General features: G+C 42.3%; 1 protein-coding gene and 1 long non-coding RNA gene across 5 annotated transcripts in view; one reads left to right on the top strand and one right to left on the bottom strand.

Annotated features, from left to right (window-relative positions):
- ttc39a (tetratricopeptide repeat domain 39A) overlaps window positions 1-17,020 on the bottom strand; it is a 30,507-nt gene extending 13,487 nt beyond the window's left edge. The window contains exons 1-5 of one of the 4 annotated variants that reach the window (XM_026157953.1): window positions 16,819-17,020; window positions 15,513-15,563; window positions 15,311-15,361; window positions 14,980-15,033; window positions 6,519-6,623 (exon numbers count right to left, since the gene is read on the bottom strand). In XM_026157953.1, the coding sequence (XP_026013738.1) occupies window positions 6,519-6,623; window positions 14,980-15,033; window positions 15,311-15,361; window positions 15,513-15,563; window positions 16,819-16,871 (314 nt within the window). In that variant the 5' untranslated portion in view covers window positions 16,872-17,020. Of the gene's footprint in view, window positions 1-1,104; window positions 1,168-1,628; window positions 1,939-6,518; window positions 6,624-11,569; window positions 11,793-14,979; window positions 15,034-15,310; window positions 15,362-15,512; window positions 15,564-16,818 lie in introns of those variants that run through there. The other 3 variants (XM_026157955.1, XM_026157957.1, XM_026157956.1) reach the window with 3 other exon arrangements.
- On the top strand, window positions 1,279-2,876 carry LOC113015750 (uncharacterized). Its single transcript, XR_003271153.1, has 3 exons — window positions 1,279-1,564; window positions 2,125-2,329; window positions 2,494-2,876. It is a non-coding gene; the product is annotated as an uncharacterized LOC113015750 (long non-coding RNA).
- Window positions 17,021-17,783: the final 763 nt, after the last annotated feature.

Below are 17,783 nucleotides of genomic sequence, written 5' to 3'. Positions count from 1 at the left end.
TCGCTGCTCTTCATCGCCAGATTAACTCATGTGACCAGCCTCTGGGATGTTACTCTGACCTCAGACCAGCTCACAATAAACAGATTTTTCACCCCATGAAAACTAGGCCAGCAAACATTAATCATGCTCTACTTCATGTTTCCTAATACAGCTATATCTATATATGTGCACACAAACTGGAAATAAAAGGCAAACGGAGATAAATGTGACATCATCCATGTGACTTTTTGCCTGTCATGAAAGAAAACTGCAGAATTAAGTAGAGACGTTTGTAAATTAACTAACTACAAACCTTCAACTGTTTGCTTAAATGAATCCAATCAGCTTTAACTCAGTAAACAAACACCAAACAAGCTCAGTAGCAACCTGGAAACAGAGAAGGCGCAGACTGAGAAGCAGGGAGATTTGCCTGGGTTACATTTCCATGGCGTCAGGCTCGTTTATGTGAGACAGCAAGTGAAACTCAGGCTGGGAAACCTTTTAAGATGGAGTGTGATTTAAATTTAGTCACATGGCAGCAAAATATCTGTCAGATCTCAGTGATGAAAAGGTCGTAGCACCTCTGATGGCAGTAAAGCTGGGTCTCCAACATATTTTCACCACGTAGTTCCATAATGAAAGGGAGGAGCTGCTTTGAGATTCGCACAAACACGTGTGCACCGACACACACTTTGCATTCAGTTGAAGACGATGGAAGCAGCAATGGTAGTTCTGATGAAATCCAAACATTTTCAGTGATTTCTGTGGAAATTTGTCACAGAAGCTTGTAGCTGATTCCTAAAATAACTCCTTGTCTGAATTAACCCTGATAATTTAACCCAAAGAAGACAACAGTACAGGCTACAGAGAAACAACAGCGCAGGTGTATCGAACACCATCCATGCAAACATCTGCCTCTCAAAATGAAAAAACACTTGACTGGTTACCGTGTGGAGCCATTACTCACGTTTCTATATTTTGCAAGGAAAATAGAAAAATATTTCAAGGACACACCACAGGCCACCTGAGCTATTCATTTCCATATATGGAAATACAGTATATAGGACAAAAACAGAGCTTGAGCAATTCTAATGAGTTTGAAAGTCAATATTTGGTATGACCTACATCCTTCACCACATGCTGAACTCTCTTAGGTAGCTGTAATTTCTGAAAGTAATATTCGGGAATAGTTCTTCAGCTCTTCTTTGAATGTTGGCTGTTTTTGTGTTGTTCTCTGTCAAGATGATCCCAGACTGCTTCAGTGATGTTGAAGTCCGGGCTCTGAGGAGTGTGGTTGGGCGACCGGACGAATATATCGACGATAGGCTGAGCCCATTGTCGATGGTCAAGGGCGATTTATTTATTTATTTGCCCATGAGTACGTTTGCTAATAATGATGGAGCTAATAGAAGCAGCCAACATTAAAAAAATAATAATAATAGCGCTGTTTTAACAGCACCCTCTTTCATCTGCAAGCAAATGCCCCCTCCTCAGAGATCACCCAAATGCTTGTTGATGCAGCTGCAGAAGCTGGTGATAGCCTAGCATACTCAGCCGGATGGTGGACACGTGCATGCTCATGCAAGTCAGTGGTGTTTAAGTACTTTGCTCGCACTACACGTCTGCACAAGTGTTTACATCAGGTTTACCTGTTTCATCTGGTTTAAAGCCAAAGAAATCCAAAATTGGGGACTTTATATTTTTTTAGTGCTGTCAGCGTTAACGCGCCGTCATCACGACTAATGCGATTAATAATAAACCCATCTGGAGCGCAGACGGAGTCAAAATCCCTGAAATGTGTGTGTCAACGCATTTCGGGTAGTTTGTCCAAAGTTTGTTCATTCTGTGCTCCAGGAGGGCATCAAAAATCGCGTTAATCGTGACGACCGCGTTAACGCCGCGTTAACGCTGACAGCCCTAATTTTGGGGGGAAATTAGTTCGTCCATGCTTGGACTTCTTCTGTATTGTAAACGTGCTAATCAGTCCGTGCATGATTACATTGCTCCGCCCATCAAAAAGCCTGCGCATGCGTGAAAATATCACCCATCGTCGATTATTGGACTGACTATTGCCGGTTGGAAAATTTTTGCATATCGCCCAACCCTACTGGGGAGGCCAATCCATGACTGTGTTTTCCTATCCAGGTATGCTCCTTCTGCACTTGTAGAGTGTTTGGGATCCCTGTCATGCTGAACAATGAAGCAGTTGTCAATCAGATGCTTTCTAGATGGTGGCTCAAAATCCCATGGCAGTTTTCTGTGTTGGTGATTCTCTCAGTGGTGAGATACCCAACATGAGTGGCTGAAATGTTGCCCCAAACCATGAAAGAGCCTCCACCAAGTTTTACAGGTAGGTGTAGACACTCAGTACTGTCCCTCTCTCCTGATCTCCTCTGTACATATTGAACCAAACCAAAAACTTCACACTTTGATTCATCGATCTGTATGACCTGTTGCCATTAATTTTCACTCCAGTTTTTAAAAAAAGATTTTCTCCTTGTTTCCTTCCTCAAGGTTGGCTTCTTGAAGGCCATCAGTCCACTGAGAACATTTGTATTGATGCTGAAGGGCCAGATGGATCTGAAAGTCATGTCCTTTTTCATCTGCAGTACATAGTGTTTATGCCTTTATGCCACTTCTTTTATCATCCTCCACTTGTCCACTTTCCTCAAATTTTAGCTAATAGCTATTTGGTAATCCCCCTTTTGTTCCAAAAATATTATTTCCTGCCTGTCAAACTGTGTTATCTTTGGCATTTTTAATAGATTCAACTAAAGAAATGGGAATAAATTATGTATTTTTTATGACAAGCTTCTAGCAACAAAGTGCCTGAAGATATAATTCAAAGTTAGTTCTTTGCTAAGTTGTCTGACATGTGTAGACACAACACTGGTTCATCGGTTGACTTGAATGATTCATAGGTCTGAAACAAAAAAGAAAACATTTCTCTGAAGGTGCCCCGGTATAAGGATTGGACTGAAAAGGAGTGAAAACGCTGCCAAGTCCTTCGTAATACCCCGAGAACTATTGCTCAAGACCACAAAATGAAAAGAAAGGCTGGCTCATTGGAAACGAATGCAAAGAAATGAGGCTTGACTCAAGGATTCTGACTTCTAATCATAAACTACAAAACATGAGGACCTGTGACCTGAATCCCAGCTAAACCACAACACAGCATCTAAAATTAAAGGAATAAACAAATCAGTGATCCAGTAAGATTTTCAGGACAATCGGACGCTTGAATATCTCCACAGACCTGCAATAAGTTAACCAGCTACACGATGTACTTCCTGTGAGAACCTCCGTTCGGTTTCTGCTACTCCTCAGCTGCTATGGTTCGTTTGGCTTGGTGTCTAGCCTCTTCCTCTTCTGCTTCATCTCGCCCTCCAGCTGTCAGTCCACTTATGGTTTTATGTTTTTATCTGGATCCACTGCTTTTATACCAGTTTATTTATCACTGCTTTCATTGACTGTTCCACTGCCTCCTGATATGACGCACATTTTCAGTAATTTGACATGTAGTTTGTGGTTTTTCTATCACCTTTAATGGCCATTGTATTTCTCGTAAAGTAAATCAAGTTTCCAGTTTTACAACGGCTTTCAGTTAATGAGTGAAGCATAAATCTACTGTCTCCTGTGCTGAGCTGTCCACCTGCACAAACAGTGCTTAAACAGAGTATTGGTCCATGCTTGCTAACAGCGCACTAATTCCATGTGTCCGTAATAACCGACCCCGTCATAAATAACTGCGGCGGAGGACTTTAACGCACGAGTCTCGCTCAAGACCAAAGTTATCCAAAAGATTCAGGGTGATTGGCGATATGGTGACCGTGACTGTAAGGCACTGACTAAAGTCTCTACAAACACAATATTGTTCCACAGTCAGATTTCCAATTAATATGCACTTTGTATAAACGAGGTCTTGCTCCCAATGCATCCTGGGACGACCTCCAACTACCTGTGACCATAAACACGAACGTAGGGGTAAATGTAGCAGACACAAGATTGACTAAATAGAAACTGTGTCCACATATGTGTGTGTCCTTGCCCCACATGGCCGCGTCAGACTACAGCTGACAGGTGGAGGAAAACAAAGCAAATCCTGCCTGCAAGAAAAGGTGTGAGATCTAAAAGTCTGAAACTTAATGCTAACGTGTCTGACGAGCAGTTCAAGGCCGAGCAAGTGGAAGAACACAAAAGCTGCGGGATGCAAAGATTCACAGGCTCTACAACACATGATAACTCCAGAAAACATCCCGGCTGATGTGTCCAGGTGCATTAAAATGATATACAGCATGCTGAAAGCCCAACAGCTGTCATTTCCTCTCATAAAAGCTTTTTCTGAGGAGAAAATGAGGTTGTGGATGTTATTGGGTTGTGTACAAAGCAAACAAAATATTAAAAAAATCAGTTTAATTGCAGTTCTGCATGTAAATGGAATAGAGCCGGCTGCACAGGGAGAAACCTGTGAGGCAGAAATCAGGACACCAACAGGAGTGTGAGGTTTTAGATTTATCCACATCGTCAGCACGGGTAGAATATTTCCCAAATCCAAGTTTAAATAACAAACACCAGGAAAGACGGATCAAAAAATAATAATGTAAAAAACAAAGAGTGTGAGTTCATTCACGCTTAATGTCGTCACACACATGTCTCTCAGCAACAACACCACACACCGGTTTACTGTTTCAAAACTACAAACACAGTCAGGGCTAAAAGGAAGCTATTGTTTGATGCTGGGCAGCACTGGAAAGAAGAAACTGGGCTGAGGAGCGGCCCACAGTCCCAGAGGACGGATCAAAGCAGCGGCACGATAAAGGTGCTGATAACACGCAGTGGACACAGAGTAACACGATGACTCTGTGTTGGAGTACAAACCTGGAGGTGCTGTTTCTACGTGCAGCGTTATGTTAATGTAACTTAAAGCAGCACACGGTTCACATAACCTGTTCATGTAAACACAGCGGAAACTGCAATTACAGTTTATTGGCTTTAATGTATCTTGTCTATTAAGACTTTGACACCTTATTTCTTATAGCTATTATAGTTTTAATTCTCTATTTTATCTTATTTAACTTTAGATTCAATTTACTTGCCCACTGTGGGTCACTGCAATGCGGTGTTTGTCCTGCACTTAACAAAGAACCGACAAGAAGCTTGACTTTAACTGCAGTACGATGGTTCCAGCTGTCACTGATTCAGGACTCAAAAACATCATCTTACAGACTTTATTTTCCAAGCATGTTATGGGCCCGACAGAGCCTGCTGTGATTTGTCCCAGTTGCTGTGTCATGTTGTCTCTCCAGCTTCAGGTGCCGCACTTTTGTACAGCCAACTCTTCTCAGCAACTGGGTCAGAGCACAGAGGACAGCTCCAGACTCAGGCAGCATTTCTGGTTTTATATGTTGTGGCTGCCGAATGTGGGACCTCTGTGGTGCTTTGGGTGATTTAGCCTTTTTAACTTATTATTTTTACCTGATCAACTTCAGAGTTTTAATATGTTTCTCTTTTGATGGTGATTGTGGTCTGTCCATCTCTTTTAGTTAAACTGTTCGAAGAAACCTTCGCTTTATTTGCCTCCTTGTCTCCTTTTTCAAACGCGACACTTTTTGTTGTTTCCCCAAATAATTGGACCTTCATGGAAACATCACAACACATTAAAAAGCTCCTTCTAATTGTGCAGCCATCTTCAAAGGCTGAATAGTGAATTTATCTTCAATATCTAAGTGTCCTCTTAATTAGAGAAACTGTACTGATCCTGCCACTGGGAAGAATTTAAAGCAGTGAGTGCTCTGAAAGCTCAAAACAAATAAAGCACAGCTTCTTAATTCTTAAACTTTTATTGGACATTTAATTCAATCTAATTCATTTAGAGACGGCTTCAGATTTTAACGTGAAAAACGTAACAGCAATCATGGCAGCATGTAAAAAAAAGTGATCATCATCAGAACATTTTCAGAAAACTGGGTGACAAAGCTAAAAGTTCCAGGTCCTGACACGTCCACAGTGAGAGACACAAACTACTAACAGAGACCTGCAACATTAGGGGACGACTGTCTAAAAGTCCTCCAAGTCACCAAAGATCCAAGAAAAACATTCAAGGAACTGCAGCAGGGTTAAAATAGAAGAGCAGTGAGGTGAAATCACCGCAGATCTAAAAAACGATTAGGAATCCTCTGAATGATCCCTTAACTCACATTTATGACCTTCATATCTTTTGATAAGTTCTTGGACGCTCATGAAAAAACATGGTCAAAGTTTCAAATAATGAGGCAAAAGCTCAGATTTTGGACTGCTGTCAGTCTGAACAGAAGCTCCGCCCACCTGCTGTTCAAACCCTCTGTTTGAGAGGGGGAGCCAATCAGCAGACAGTTGTCTTAAGGGAAGAGGAACTAAAACTAAACTTGTTTCAGACAGAGGCCCAATATCAGATAAATAAGAATTATTTTGAACCGTGAAAGTTACTGAGAACACTCGAAAGGTCAAAGGCCGGCGAGAACAGCACCCGTAGCAGGTCGTTACGCAGGTGGTGCTCCTACCTGCATCTGAGCCGCGCCTGCGCCTCCTCAAAGTCGTTTCTGAGGAACAGATCCAGGGCGGCCATACAGTCCTCGAGAGCCAGCGTCAGGTCTGACCGCGAGCAGCTGCAGAAACAAAACAAACAGCAAATCTGGATGAAAACATGCTGAAAATACATCATCGTCCAAACACAAGGACGTAGCTGTGATCAAAGTGTACACAAAACAAGCCTGTGTCATATAAGGCAACCCTAAAAAGTGTTTGTGTCTTTGACTGGCCCCAAGAATAAAAACACAATCTAAAAAACATTTTGTCCTGAATCGTAACATATTCATAAGTTATTAAATTCTCTGCACTCGAGACAGAAACCAGAAAATGAACACAGAGCGAGCCAGACGAGCAAACCGGCTGGAGGGAGCGCTTGTGGCGGGGCGTGGCCTGCGGTGCCGTGCAGAGGAGGCGGACGCACCTGCACGGCACCGCAGGCCACGCCCCGCCACAGTGCTGTTTGCTGTTACTGATTCTGCTATTTGAAATTACAGACATAATCATACATTTAGACAAGGACAAGCTCCGGGAGCAGTTTCTGAATCTTTTATTAAAGATAAAGAACAGATGCGCTTCGTGGCTTAAAAAAGATCACGTCACCTTGTATTCGTCACGTGACGGGCGTGTGTACGACCTGGAGTCGTCCATCTTTGATTTGACCCGCTGTAGCCATGAAACTTTAAACGTATGTTTCACTTGTTAAACTCGGGGAGAAAACAGCAGCCAGAATGTGAAAAACTCGTTAATGACGGGCAGATTAAACAGAGAGAAGCTAAGCTGATGGAAATTCTAAAAAACATTAAGCTGATTCGTTAACTTTGCTTGGATTGTTGCTTGTTTGCTGTGTAATTACTTTTTATTACATTTACTGGATTTTGGACTAAATGACGTCAATCCCTGCCATGAAATATACACAACTTTTTATTTTTTTTTACATTAAGTATTAGTTAATTAGCTTAATGTAATACTTTCGAAGGGTTTTCAGGAGAAAAGCATCTTCTGTCTAAAAAACAAATTATGACAGAACTTGTGGAACGATGCTCTCAGGTTCGACCAAAATGCAGATGTTTCACCAAAACGCACAGCACCGCCTTTGGCAAAAAGCACCCACAGCACATGGGTGAAGGGGAGAGGATTGGGGCTTGTTTTGCAGCCACGGGACCCTGGCACCTTGAGTAAAATCTAAAAACGCTTGAATAAAAAATTATTCAAGAGTCAAATGTGAAGTCAACTGTCTGAGAGCTAAAGCTTGGTCAAAACAGAGTCATTCACAGACAGAGATCCCAAGCAGAGCAGCAAATCTGCAACAGAATAACTGGGGGGAAAAATCAAGGTGCTGCACTGGGCCAAAGTCCAGACCTCTCCCTCATTAAAATGCTGTGGTGGGAGTTTAGGAGAGCTGGGTAAAAATGAATGCATGAGAGAGGCTAATACATTTAGACAGGAAATGATGCTATAAGCATTTCTACAAGTTGGGGTGTTCTTAGATAAATGAATAAATCACAACCTGGTCTGAACAAGATTTTTTTTATTATATCCTGATACGTACAAACTTCAAATTCAAAGAGGGTGTACTCCATTTTTACGAAGCTAGAAGCCACTATTGCGTGAAATGACCTCACTGTCTACTCTCTCCCGTATTTTGTGCTTTGTCTTGATTGTGGTTTCTTGTGTCTTTCTGTGGTCTTGATTTCCCCCCTCGGCCCCTTCCAGTCTGGACAGATGGCTGCCCTCCCAGAAGGTTTTTTATGTAGAAAAAGGCGAGTTTCTTTCTTGGATCACTGGCTTTTTCTCTAAAACACCGTTAGCTCTTTACCTTACAACATAACGTCCCTGAGGGCAACTATCATTCCCATTTAAGTGCAGGAACACACTCTGTCAGTATTACCCGCTCAGCCCATGTCAGCATTAGACAGCTGCAGAGGAATAAAAGAGTCCAACTGAGCACTGAGGAAACGCAGCTACAGCTAACGTGTCTGACACGTTCCTGTCCATTAGAAACACAAAGAAGCCATAAACTCACTTCATACATACACATACCACCAGCAGCATGATAGAAAGAAGCACACATACTGGTGCAGCTCTGCTAATGACATGCGGGTGACTGCTGTGTTCACCATATGACCGGCAGGCAGCAGTTTCCTGCTAACAGAAACCTCCTCTCACTGGTGCACTGTGCAAAACTCAGGTGACTTTTAGAAATGCTCTTTGTTGTCAGCAACAATACACACACACACACACACACACACACACACACACACACACACTGACAAAATAATGCAACCGAAGCTATAAACAGCATTATATAAACATTAGCAATTAGCATACAATGATTAACTTATTTTACCATTGGCTATTTTCTAATTTAGTGTCCACAGATGATACTTTAATATGAAGATCAATAATAAAATCCAAGAGCAGCACATTGTGCGCACATTTTTGTTGTTAATCCTGCAGAGTCACATGTCTTCCACCAGTGGCCACTGAGTGAATCCAACCAGTCCAACCAGAGCTGTTGGTACAGTCCATACCGGTTTTCTGTACGAGTAAAGGTGCAGCGACTACAGAGTATTCAACCCCGTAAGCCACAGAGTCAATATTCTCACCTGCAAAAATCCCCAGATGTAGGCAGGAACAGATGAAAACACTGAAATACAATAAACCTGCAGCTCACTAATCCAGAGTGAAAACTGGAAACTCAAATACTGACAGAGTGCTTGTGCATTAAAGAGAGAATAACACACATATTACACTGACACAGTGACGCTGACTGTACTTAACCTGATCTAAGAGTTATGAAGTGCAACATTAATTTTAGTCACAGTAATACCCTGTGACCTCTCGGTCAAAGTCCCACCTTTAAAATATAACCGGGGCCCAGTTCAGAGTTTAAATGACAGGCCTACAGAAGAATTAAGAAATGCTAATACTTACACCAAATGTATAGCTTTGCCAAACATTTATTGTAACCTTACCCTAAATCTTTACTCGAGGCATGTTTAGTTATTATTTTAGATTTTAGAAAGTTGCTTTATATTGTAAGGTAAAGACACTACAATACAAGACAGAAAACCCAACAATTAGACAGTATCCTATGAGCAAGCACTTGGTGACAGTAGGATGGAAAAACTCCTTTATGACAGGACCTTGTAGTACCATATCACCCTATTAGAGCACTTCGCTCTCGCTCTGCAGGCCTACTTGTTGTTCCTAGAGTATTTAAAAGTAGAATGGGAGGCAGAGCCTTCAGTTTTCAGGCCCCTCTTCTGTGGAACCAGCTTCCAGTTTGGATTCAGGAGACAGACACTATCTCTACTTTCAAGATTAGGCTTCAAACTTTCCTTTTTGCTAAAGCATATAGTTAGGGCTGGACCAGGTGACCCTGAATCCTCCCTTAGTTATGCTGCAATAGACGTAGGCTGCCTGGGATTCCCATGATGCATTGAGGTTTTCCTTTCCAGTCACCTTTCTCACTCACTATGTATTAACAGACCTCTCTGCATTGAATCATATCTGTTATTAACCTCTGTCTCTCTTCCACAGCATGTCTTTATCCTGTCTTCCTTCTCTCCCCCCAACCAATCACAGCAGATGGCCCCGCCCCTCCCTGAGCCTGGTTCTGCTGGAGGTTTCTTCCTGTTAAAAGGGAGTTTTTCCTTCCCACTGTCGCCAAAGTGCTTGCTCATAGGGGGTCATATGATTGTTGGGTTTTTCTCTGTATCTATGAAGCGCCTTGAGGCGACTTTTGTTGTGATTTGGCGCTATATAAATAAAATTGAATTGAATTGAATTGAAAAAACTCCAGCACTTCCAGGTTGAGGGAGGGGGGGGGGCCATCTGCCACGACCGGTCAGGAGGGTGAGGGGTAAGGGAGGAGAAAAGGGAGAGCATAGGGAGACGGGACAAAATACTGACTATAGAAAATTTAATAGCATCCAGAAATGGAAAGATACAAGCATCACGGGATGCAGCCTGAGCCGACTGCAGCATAACTACAGGGATGGTTCAGAGTCACCTGATCCAGCCCCAACTATAAGCCTTAGTAACAAAGAAAGTTTTAAACTTAAATTAGTGGAGTCAAATTACCTGTTAGACTCAGGCCACAATGATACTGAGGTAGATAAGGAATCGTTAAAAACTGCAGTGTGTCAGCAGTATTAAACAGACGCCTTACGCAGCAGGTTTGTGTGCATGTTACATAAAAGAGGGCTGATTTTAATAATAAACCACATTTTTTGTGTTACTGGATTCCTGCTATTCAGATTTTTTAGATAAAGGCTGAAACCTGTGTCTGCAAAGCTGAGGACAGCAAAGCATCAGTGGATATATCATTTCCTTATAGGTGGAAACCGACTCAACTGGTACCGGCTGACTGGAAAACAAGATTTTGGCACCTTGAACGCAATCTGAGAAGAACAAAAATAAAGGAAATGGACTGTGTGAAGGAAAGAAAAGGCAGAAAGAGGAGAGTGTGCGAGGTTCAGGCTGTGCATACCACGCATCGTCCAAATAATTTAATTAGGTTCAAGTCAGCAAGTCTCAAATTCTGCGTTGATTTCTCCAGAGAGCAAATTACACAATGATGATCATTATCAGGCAAAGGCGCGCGCGCACACACACACACACACACACACACACACACAGAGCCACTATTCATACACACTCACACACCACTGCATGTGCTGATGCAAACCAATAAGTGCACACATGCACCCACACAACCACGCACACACCCTTTCCTGGAGTGACAAAGCATTAGTTTTATCAACTGTGTGACACAGAGCTTTCAGCATATCAGACAGGCTGGTATAACATGTTCGAAGGCCTTGTTACGGGAAACAAAAGAAGCGAGCAGCTCCGACAATAAATCGAGCGAGTTTGTCCACATGCCTGAGAGACAGGAGTGGAAAACAAACGTCACATGAGAATGGAAACACGGCAGGAAAAGTCACATTCGCAGAGCATCTCACACTCTCACGACTGCATGAGAAACACACGTCATCCCAACATGAGCGCATCTTACCCGTTCGACAGAGTCTCTTCCTCCCCTGACATTTTCATCTGGCAAAGTGTGTGTGTGTGTGTCCGGAAGAGACGCAGAGAAAGCGACTAAAGTAAGAGAGAGAAAATAGCAGAAGTGGCTGTGAGCCCGGGGCCTTTCCAGCAGTGCAGTGCGATGCTGTGTGTCTCTTTCTGTAGCAGCAGAAACAGCAGAAGGTTAGGCAGAGAGAGAGCGTGAGAGAGAGAGGTAGGGATGAATGAATGAGAGAGAGAAAACGAGGGAGGAACGAGAGGTAGGACGCAACAGCAGCCCTTAATAAGACTGGGATGACTATCACACATGGAGAGAAAGCCTGGCCCACCTCGTCTGATCATCACCCTCATGCTCCACACTGCAGTCTCCGCTCTGATTGGTTAATGCAAAATCAGGCGCATGGCTGAAATGCCCACTTTCACAGTCAGGGGATTTTTCTGTGTAGTGAGGATACTTCCAAAAACTAAACCCTGGAGGAGCAATGTGCTAAAAGCAGAAGTGTTCATAGTCACGAAGCCATTTTTCATCATAAAAAGACACAAACGCTTTCCGCCACTGTAGGTGGGAAAGAAATGTGGCTTTCTGAGGCGCAGCTGGTCAGGGCTGCTGCAGAGGCTGCTCACTGCAGCGGGCAGACGGTCCAGGAATAGACGTCGATGCAGCGCAGCGGCTCCAAAATGTAGACGCACGAGAAATAATGTGAAATCGTGAATGGAGAACGGGGGCAGTGCCAGGACTTGAGCTGTATATCACTGCGAACAGCCCATTGCCAGTCATCCATTAGATGTGAGTGAGTGTGAATGGGTGAGAGAGCGACATAAACACATGTCGGCTGTAGTGTCTCGACCCGCATCTTTAATAAGCAGTTAAAACTACTAAACAAGCAGCAGTAATCAGAGCTGTCAGGCTTTTTGTTTTACATTAAAGTCGAGGAGTTTAATCCCAGTTAGCTGTGCGGATTTACTTTTTTGTCTTAAATACTGAAACTACAAACAAGTCTGTGTCATAACATGATACCTCAGCACTGCATACTCTCTTTGGACCACTTTTGTTAAGCACCGCCTCCTTTTTCTTTCATCCCACTGGCTATGAAGCCGTGCTCAGATAATGCATTCACCAGTCAGCCACCGTGACCTTTGTGTAGTGTTTCCTGCATAATCGTGGGTGTTGTTCCCAGAGGAATCATGGGTAAACGGTGGGTTCGCCGTGACCACGCTTGAGCAAATATACTTGATGAGTTTCCACCTGTGGCGCTGCACGCGAAGCCGAGGCTGACAGTCTTTGTTTCATGCATGACCCCAGTGTGTGCTCGGGTGTGTGGCATGCCAGATACTGTCAGTTTTTAATCTGCAACAGTGTGTTTGCTCTGAAACACCAAGATGCTAAATACATCATGTTTACTGTCACATTAGAAATGATGCAAAAGCAGCAAAATCTCACATCTGACCAGCTAAACCAAGGAGCAGCACTTCTACACTCAAGCTTTATTAAAGTAAATGTATTTTTAGTGAAACAGTTTTATTAGACAGCTAAGCGTTCATGCCACACGATCATATAACATATGCTAATTTGCTGTTTTTGCTTCCCTTCAAAGGTCTTACGGCGCAATCACAGCATGTTTATGAAGCCACGTCTTTGCCCACTAATGAACCTTTAGAAGTTAAACCACCACTCAGCCTGCATTGTTATATAGAAATTGCTTCCTTCCCAGAGGTGGAATGTAAAATACCCATAGCACCTATGTTTGCGTACATGATTATATTTTTATATTTAAATACTTTTTTTCCTGGTGCCAGGTTTTTAATGAGATTACTATGAGATGTAATAGAAATAGTCCTGATTCCTGGTTATTACTACAAACACATCTCTACTACTAACTGGTTTTGCCTCAAAGGCGTAACTGTTCCCACATATTTAGCCCAGTTTCTGGCCCGTTATTATCCAGTTACATATACTTCAGTGTGTTTAGTCATGCATAACCACTGGTAGCAGATAATGTATTAATTAGTTCAGTAATTAAGTGTTACTAACTTGCTATTGCCATGCTCATGTTTCCACTAAAATACCCCACTATTACCATGTTATTACCGAGTTTAATAGAAAGGACCACCAGGTTAAATAAAGTATTCTTTATTCTCACTGATGATTTACTGAATTATTGCCATCAAATTACTGACAAAACAAATCCGATATAAAAATTCATCTGCATCAGTTTGTTCCTCAACGCTGGAGGAAAATACTGACCGTCAATGAGTCAGAATTACCTGTTTTCAGATACTATAACAGCCACACATATTATTCCTCTCTCCAAAGTTTAACTGTGAACTTTAAAGCAACCGAGCTCCACAGAGATCAAGAGACAGCATAAAGCTTACAGTCATGTGACCGCGCTAAGGGCTTCGTACATATTACTGTTTTTGCTCCCATGAAAGCACAATCGCGAGAACAAAGCTCTCTCAGTGTCCGACGCAGAAACAAGAGGGGAAAAAAAAATCTATCTTTATAGAGAGTAGTAAAAAGAAAAGCCTAATTGTTGCTTTCATCTCTCGTGTTTGCTGTGAGGACATCAGAGGGTCATGGGTTTAAATTGAAGATAATTAGATTCTCATTGCCCTCCTCATGGTGCAAAAACACTCCTGCTCACTGCACAACTTGCAAAAACACATTCGTTTACAAAGTTTTGGTTTTTCACTTTGATCAGCCAAACAGGTCATGACATATTTAGCAGGTAGTGGGTTCCTATTGGACACATCTATGCGCCTGTCACATGACTGAGGAGTCCAGGCTGTCGCACACGGATGTGAATTTCAGTTCACATCGATGTGCGATGTCTCCGGGGTTTTTGAGGACCTGGTTTGGCAAAATCGAAGATTTCAGAGCTCACAGACATGTGATATAAAACAAATTAGAAGCAAATCAAATGTTTAAAGCTTTTACATACAAACAAATGTTCATTTATCAGCACAACTTAACACGTCTTCAATTAAAAACAGCAGATGTTCGCTGAAATAAAACCTTTTAAAAATATTTATAAAACTCAAACTAGCTGCCAGTATTTTATAAATATCTAAAAGCGTCCTTTCACTTTATTACGTGCTTCTGATCTTATCAGACAGACACACATTTCTTCTCCAGGCTCTGAACGCTCATCATAGTTTGAATAAGCGATGCTTTCACGGTCACACTCAGGCATAACTAAAGTGCTGAGAGATGATGTTATTCTCAGGTTCCCTCTGTCTGAATTATTGATATCACAAGCAGGAGAAGCTGCCCGTGAACTCCTGACGACTTTGTTACCTCAACATGTGCATCTTTGTGTCTCGATGAAACCAAACATTTCTGTAATCTAAGCCTCGGTTTTCGTGTATGATCTGAGAGAGCTCACAGGCCAGTCTTACCCATTCGATGGATCTGTTGACTCCAGACCATCTTTGTCGTCCGGTATCTGTAACCTGAAACACGGGAACAGAATCGGGCTGTTTTAGAGAAAGGAGAGCAATCTCGAGGGATGAAAACCAGCTGAAAGACAAGCTGTTGTTTGAGGAACACGATCGTGAGAGAGAGAAATATGGACACCGATACATGAGGACACTCCCAGGCCACAATGACTCGCTGATTTCTACAGATATGAACTTGATGACTTTCAGGGAAACCTGTGTGAGACTGGGCTGATGTGGGAGCAAATATTTAAACTTGTTAAATTACATTTGTGAACTTAAAGAAACTTACTTGAAGTCTGTGATGATGGAGTCCAGCTCTGGACTGTTTACATCTGACAACCTGAGATGAGAAATGCAGATGAGTCTGAGCGTAACCGCCTGCCAGAGTTGAACTTATTGTTATGCTGTAATCAGAGCCACGATTAGCAGCGGCTTTATGTTTTCTTTGTTCCTCACAGTACGAAAACATGACGTGCGCAGTGTCACCGTACCGGCTCGGGGAGTCCGGGCTGTCAGGTACGTCTTGTGGATTCATTGCATCCCTGTGAACAGGTCAAAGGTCAGCTTGGGAAAAAACCCCCCACAAGACTGAATCTCATTAAGGTAAGAGGAGGATGTTAGCTGGGAACGTCTGAGGAAAGAAGGGCTGTAGCGAGAACGTGAAGTCTAACTTTTGAAATACTCGATACTATTCCAGCATATGACCGAGTATTTTCTTCTTGTCAGCGTCCCAGCACGTTTTTAAATATGCTGCGGGCATCAAATTCATAATGAGAATTGTTAAATAAAACTGACACCATCGATATTCAAACATATATAAAATATATGTAAATAATGTGGAACACATTCTGATTTACCTACACTTTACATACAGCCTGAAGTAGGCTGCTAATCAATATAAACATCATACAATCAACAGATGTCCTGAAAAAAACTAAAGTTGTTTGTTTTGGAGTGAAATCGCTAAAATCGTCTGTTCTAGTTAGAACTTTATTTACACATGAATGTGTAACAAAACACAAGAGAGACCCAGCTAAGTGTTGGGCCCCTTCAGAACATCACAAACTACATGGATCATGATGATGGATCATATCAGTGGCTAAACACACGTAACTGTTACATTATTAGACTTTTCTCCCTTTTTGAAACAAAACAAAGTATCAGATCCACTTCCCTCTTTGAGCCTCAAACAGCTGCAAAGTACCTGAAATGACCAGGTCAAAGGGAAAGGCAGCTTGAAACCTTGCAAGTATTATAATGGGACACTGGATAATAAACATTCAGTGCGAGTTATCTCTGGGAAAATAAGCCAAACATGGGGCAGTAACATAAAACGGGACTGTTTACATCAGCCTGTTAAATCTGACTTTCACTAACAGTAAAAAGCTCGCGTGGTCCTGACTGACACATCATGAGCGTCAGGTTGACTAACAGGATGCAGAACACAGACTGACACACGTATAATAATAAGAGAGAAGGAACAGACACCAAACATCTCAGGAGGTTTCTTCCGCCTCTTCCTTTATTAACTACAGAGACTCAAACACACACCGGTGGTTTGCGTGGTTTATTAAAGGGTCCTGGAAATCTCGTGTTCACAGGCTCCAGTGTGTGCTAAACAACAATCTCAGCGCGATGACACGATAACCTCAGGCCAGCGCAGTCACATGACGCCTTAGGTTTAAAAAAAAAAAGTGCGATTAAATCCCAGCAGCCGGCCTGACTTCGGAGACAGACAAGCACGGACACGGCCAACCAAGACGCGCCGATCTCCGGGAGCTTTTTTCTTCCACTCACCTTTTGCTGTCATGTTTCTTCACGCTTCGCTTCCAGCTGTTCATGAAACTCATTCCACAGCGCGGGAGGACCAGCGGCGACCGGAGAGGTTTACACAGCGGCTCACACTCACGTCACACGGGAGCGAGTGGAAGGGAAAGCGGCTGCTGCGGCTGCTGCTGCGCGTCTTCCTCCTTCCTGACGTGGAAAGGTGCGCTGCTCATCAACGCAATAATGACTTTTATTTAAATGCACAGGAGTGCAGCCGCTCGCCCCGCGGTCCTAAAGCCGTCCTTGTTAGAACGACGCTACAAACAAGGAAGTAAACACAGGCGATAATAATATTCATAAATATGATCTTAAATGCCCAAAATACTAAAAGATATATATTTTTACCAAAAAATATATTTAAGCAAATAATGTTGTTTTTTTTTATTAAAATAATTTTGCTTAAAATGGATAAATGTTATATAGATTTTCTATAAAATTACAGAATTGCTTTGTATAATTTGTTTTAATTACCTAATTAATTTATTTTTATTTATTTGCCCAGCGTGTTTACAGAAATACTTGAAAGGTGACAAAAATGTAAACACGGGTTGTTTATGAGTACTAAAGGTGCTTATGATACTATAATTGTCTTTATAATATATTTACATCTAAATAAAAAAGAAATATCGTGACACTATAGTTAAATACTATAAACGAAATATATGCTCTTGTATTCAGAAATGAGGACATCAGAGGGACATCAGGTTGGGCAGTCTGGAGACTAAATCAGTGAGGCTGAGATTATTTTTGGATGAGTAGAGGATGAATCGTGGATATATTGGAAAAGGAAGGTGATTATGGAACTGGCAAGTAGGAGGGAAAGAGGGAGATCCCAGAGAAGATTCGTGGATGTAGAAGGATGGCATGCAGAGGTGACAGAGGATGCTAGGGATAGGATGAGATGGAGACTGATGATCTGCTGTGGTCATCTCGAA

Source organism: Astatotilapia calliptera, chromosome 23 (genome assembly GCF_900246225.1).
Source record: "Astatotilapia calliptera chromosome 23, fAstCal1.2, whole genome shotgun sequence".
Lineage (NCBI taxonomy): Eukaryota > Metazoa > Chordata > Actinopteri > Cichliformes > Cichlidae > Astatotilapia > Astatotilapia calliptera.
The sequence above is the reverse complement of the archived record's forward strand: the minus strand, read 5'-3'. Positions and strand labels throughout refer to the sequence as shown.